Source organism: Saccopteryx leptura, chromosome 5, assembly GCF_036850995.1.
Source record: "Saccopteryx leptura isolate mSacLep1 chromosome 5, mSacLep1_pri_phased_curated, whole genome shotgun sequence".
Classification (NCBI taxonomy): domain Eukaryota; kingdom Metazoa; phylum Chordata; class Mammalia; order Chiroptera; family Emballonuridae; genus Saccopteryx; species Saccopteryx leptura.
Genome location: NC_089507.1, coordinates 146,312,430 through 146,316,104, shown reverse-complemented (window position 1 = coordinate 146,316,104; position 3,675 = coordinate 146,312,430). Strand labels below are relative to the sequence as shown.

Here is a 3,675-nt window from a genome sequence, read left to right as displayed (position 1 = left end):
CTGCGCGCTGGCATCCTGGTCCCCGGCTGGCCCGTCCCTCCCACCCCAGCCAGCTCCCCAACGTCCCCGCGGAGCCCGCCCGCCAGGCTGGTTGGAGCTGGGGCGGGAGGAGGAGGTGAGAAAGGAAGTGGGGGGTGGGGAGGGGAGGAGAGGGAGGCCGAGAAGAGAATCCTCCTCCCAGTTTTTAATAACTAGCCACCGAAGGAAGAGGAAAAAGAAATCAGCCTGCCAATTGAGCACTTTTCAGACAAACCCTCTAAATACCGAGTTCTGCGTCGCCACTCCTACCCGCGCACACAACAGCCTCTTCACTGAATGCGCTGCGACAGCTGGACTTCCAGTTTGACTTCCAGAGAGACTATTGGCGATGCGAGTTTCTATCAGTTCCAGCTGATTTATTAAAATTGTCAAAATACAGACTTCCAGCACAAAAAAATAAAATTAAAATTAAAAAATTTAAAAAAAGGCAATGATGTCAACAGTGCATTTGAGTCTGCCTTGCCACCATTTGCTACAAAATATGCAGATGGTCTGTACTTTATTTAGATTATATTGCACAAAATGAGAAACTTTTTAAAACTATGTGCCTTTTTTCTTTTTTTGCTAAAAATCGAGAATCCAGTTTTAAACCTTTCATCTGGGGCCCCATCCACATATCACAGCGTATGAGATACATCAAGTCCTACTATATAGTACAGTACATATACAATCTTTAAACTAAGATAACAGCTCTGAGGTCTATATCACCATTTTCAATAAATCTTTACCTACAAATATTGAACAAATCTCTACTATAGCTGTACAAAAAAAAAAGTTGTTTTTTTTCTTCTTTAAACCACAAGGCCTTTAGATGCAAGGATTATTTTAAAATTTTAATCCTTTTTAAACCAGGACATAACGTACCAACATACTTGCATGCTAAAAAACAGAGGAAAAAAAAAAAAAAAAAAAAAAAGAAATCGAAAGGGAAGAAGTGCCTGAAAGTCTTACTGGAAAAACACAGCAAGAATGTTCCCTTTTCACTGTACAAAAATACGCCTGAAAATATATTAATTTTTAAAAAAGACTGAGGTCTGTTAAGTATCAAAAATGTTTCAATACCTTTTGTACTGAGGTCTAGGCTGTCTGGTATTCAATCAAGGAGGTATAAGGGAACAAGTTACAAAAAAAAAGTTGGCAAGTAGAAATCACATTTGTAAAACCATAAACAATTTGATCTGAAAAGTAAACTCTGATCTTAAGTCAGTTCACAGTTTTTTTTTTGTAAGCGTTTGTACAGTCTGCATTTTTTTTCAAGCTCCCTGCAGTTTTGTTAAGAATCAGATGCATAGAAGACATCAGTTTTCTCCCTCCAAAAATAAAACAAAATAAAATAAAAAAGTTGCAATGGTCCCTTTTTTGTAGTGTTTGTTTCTTTTAAAAAAAATCACCAGTTCTTTAATATCTCTTATGAAAAAAAAAGTCTCCAACCAACTCCCTAGCGTAACAGTTGTGCTGCCAAAAGGGTCCTCTGCAGACGTCTTCCAGACTTCAAAGACCGACAAGCTTCAAACCGCGCCTTCCGGAGCGGGTCCTCCTTCCCCTCCCCCGCCCCGCCCCGCCCCCCTCCGCCTTTGTTGCAATCACGAATTTCAGGAAAAATAGTAATTACAAAAACACATTGGGGGTGGGGAGTAAAAATCACAATTCCAGACTAGGTATGCAACTACCTTGAGATACGATAAAGGAAGAGAGGAGGAGGTGTGTGTGGGTGGGGGGTGGGGGGGTGAGGGGGTGGGAAAAAAATAAAAAGACAGGAAAAAAATCTTTAAAAACTACTCATTTCACTTAAATTCCACCAAAAATGTCATCATCTTTTCCAATCTCTTTGTGTCACGACATATCAACATCAGCTCTTCTCCTTCCTCCAACCCTTCCACCCCCACCACCACCACCACCATTGACACCATCATCATCATCATCACCACGACTGACTTCCTCCCAGGGACCCCTGATTGGCACCCGCCGCGAGAAAGAGCGAGGAGTAGGGCGTGCTCTCAATACGTGAACACCAGGTCGGAGAAGTTCGCCTCCAGCCAGTCCCCCGCGATCATCTCGCTCAGCTCGGGCGTGCAGTAGTCGGGGAACTCGAAGTGGGAGCCCAGGCTGCCCTCGCTGAACGAATCCAAATCTTTATCCACCAGGGACAGGGACAGGTTCCCCGCCGCCGCCGCCGCCGCGCCGCCCCCCAGCTGCTGCTCGCTGGCGCTGTGAGCGCTTTGGGAGAAATTCAAGCTCAGGTCGAACATCAGGTCGTCGGCGTCCTCGCCACCGCTGCCGCTGCTGCCGCTACTGCTGCTGCTGCTGGATGAAGACGACGAGGAGGAGGTGGAGACGGAGCGCGAGGACGCTGGCGACAGCGCAGGCTGCGCCAGCGGCGGAGGGTGCTGCTTGGTGATGTTCTTGAAACTGTAGTAGAGGCGGCTGCCGCCCCCGGCCCCTGAGGTGGCGCCGGCCCGCACCTCGTCGTAGAGGCTGGCGCCCTCGGGGGACTCGGCCGCGCTGCTCAGCGTGGGGCTGGCGGGCACTTTGGCGACGTTGTAGCGTCTCAGCAGCTGGGGCGCCTGCTGCCCTGGAGGCTGCAGGAGAGGCTGATGCGACGGCTCCTCGTCGTCCTCGTCCGCCTCCTGCTTGATCCGCAGCTGCAGCTCGTCGTCGTCCTCCTCGTCGTCGTCGTCCTCGTCCAGGAACACGCACTTGACCGTCTTGGCCGCGCCACCGCCGCCCGCGCCGTTCACACGCAAGCTGCCCAGCACGTAGTCGTCGCTCGCGCTGCCGAAGTCCCCCGGCTGCGCCGCCTTGCCCGCGCCCGCCTTGGTGCCGCCAGCTGCGGGGGTCGCGGGGGCTTTGAGCTTGCCGCACTTCTTGCTGGAGCCCTTGGAGGTCTTGGCGCCGCCTGCGCCCGCGCCGCCCGCTGCGCTCTTCTCCGGGCTCTGGCTGGCGCTGGGCTTGGCCGCGGGGTCCATCTTGGGCTTTTTCCGGGGCCGGTACTTGTAGTCGGGGTAGTCGGCCATGTGCTTAAGCCGCAGCCGCTCGGCCTCTCGGATGAACGGGACCTTCTCGCTGTCCTTCAGCATTTTCCAGCGCTTGCCCAGCCTCTTGGAGATCTCGGCATTGTGCATGTCGGGAGACTGCTCCATGATCTTCCGGCGCTCGATCTTGGACCACACCATGAACGCGTTCATCGGCCGCTTGATGTGGCCCGACGCCGTCTTGCACCAGTCCGGGTCGCTCTCATCCAGAGCCACTGGGCTGCAAGCCATGAATTCGCCCTCCTCCGTGTCCAGCGGCTCCCGGGGCAGGTTGCTTTCCGCTTCCAAGCTCTCCGCCTGCTGTACCATGATCCGCAGCGGGGCTGGGCGCTCCAACCCGGGCCGCTCGGTCTCGTGCGGAGCTCCTCCTCCCCCTCTCGCCCCTCCACCTTCCCGGGCAAGTTGCAAAGTCCTCGGCGCCCCGCGGCGGCGGCTCCCCCCTCCCCCCCGCCCCCCCTTCCAGGCTGCACACAGCGGCTGCGGTGGCTTCGGCGGCGACGGCAGCCCGCGCGCGGGAGGCTGCGGCCGCTACGGGAGAGGCAGCGGCGGCGGTGGTCGAGGCAGCCCGGGACCCCTCTCTCCCGCTCGTTGCTCCCGCCGCAAA

At 53.8% G+C, this 3,675-nt stretch overlaps 1 protein-coding gene across 1 annotated transcript; it reads right to left on the bottom strand.

Moving 5' to 3' along the window:
• Positions 1 to 1,830: 1,830 nt before the first annotated feature.
• SOX11 (SRY-box transcription factor 11) lies at positions 1,831 to 3,406 on the bottom strand. The gene has a single exon (XM_066385192.1). The coding sequence runs from the start codon at positions 3,378 to 3,380 to the stop codon at positions 2,037 to 2,039; it is 1,344 nt and encodes a 447-aa protein (XP_066241289.1). The 5' UTR covers positions 3,381 to 3,406; the 3' UTR covers positions 1,831 to 2,036.
• Positions 3,407 to 3,675: the final 269 nt, after the last annotated feature.

Excerpts from the sequence above, each read along its gene's own strand:
- SOX11 (XM_066385192.1), bottom strand. The coding sequence starts at position 3,380 with ATGGTACAGCAGGCGGAGAGCTTGGAAGCGGAAAGCAACCTGCCCCGG.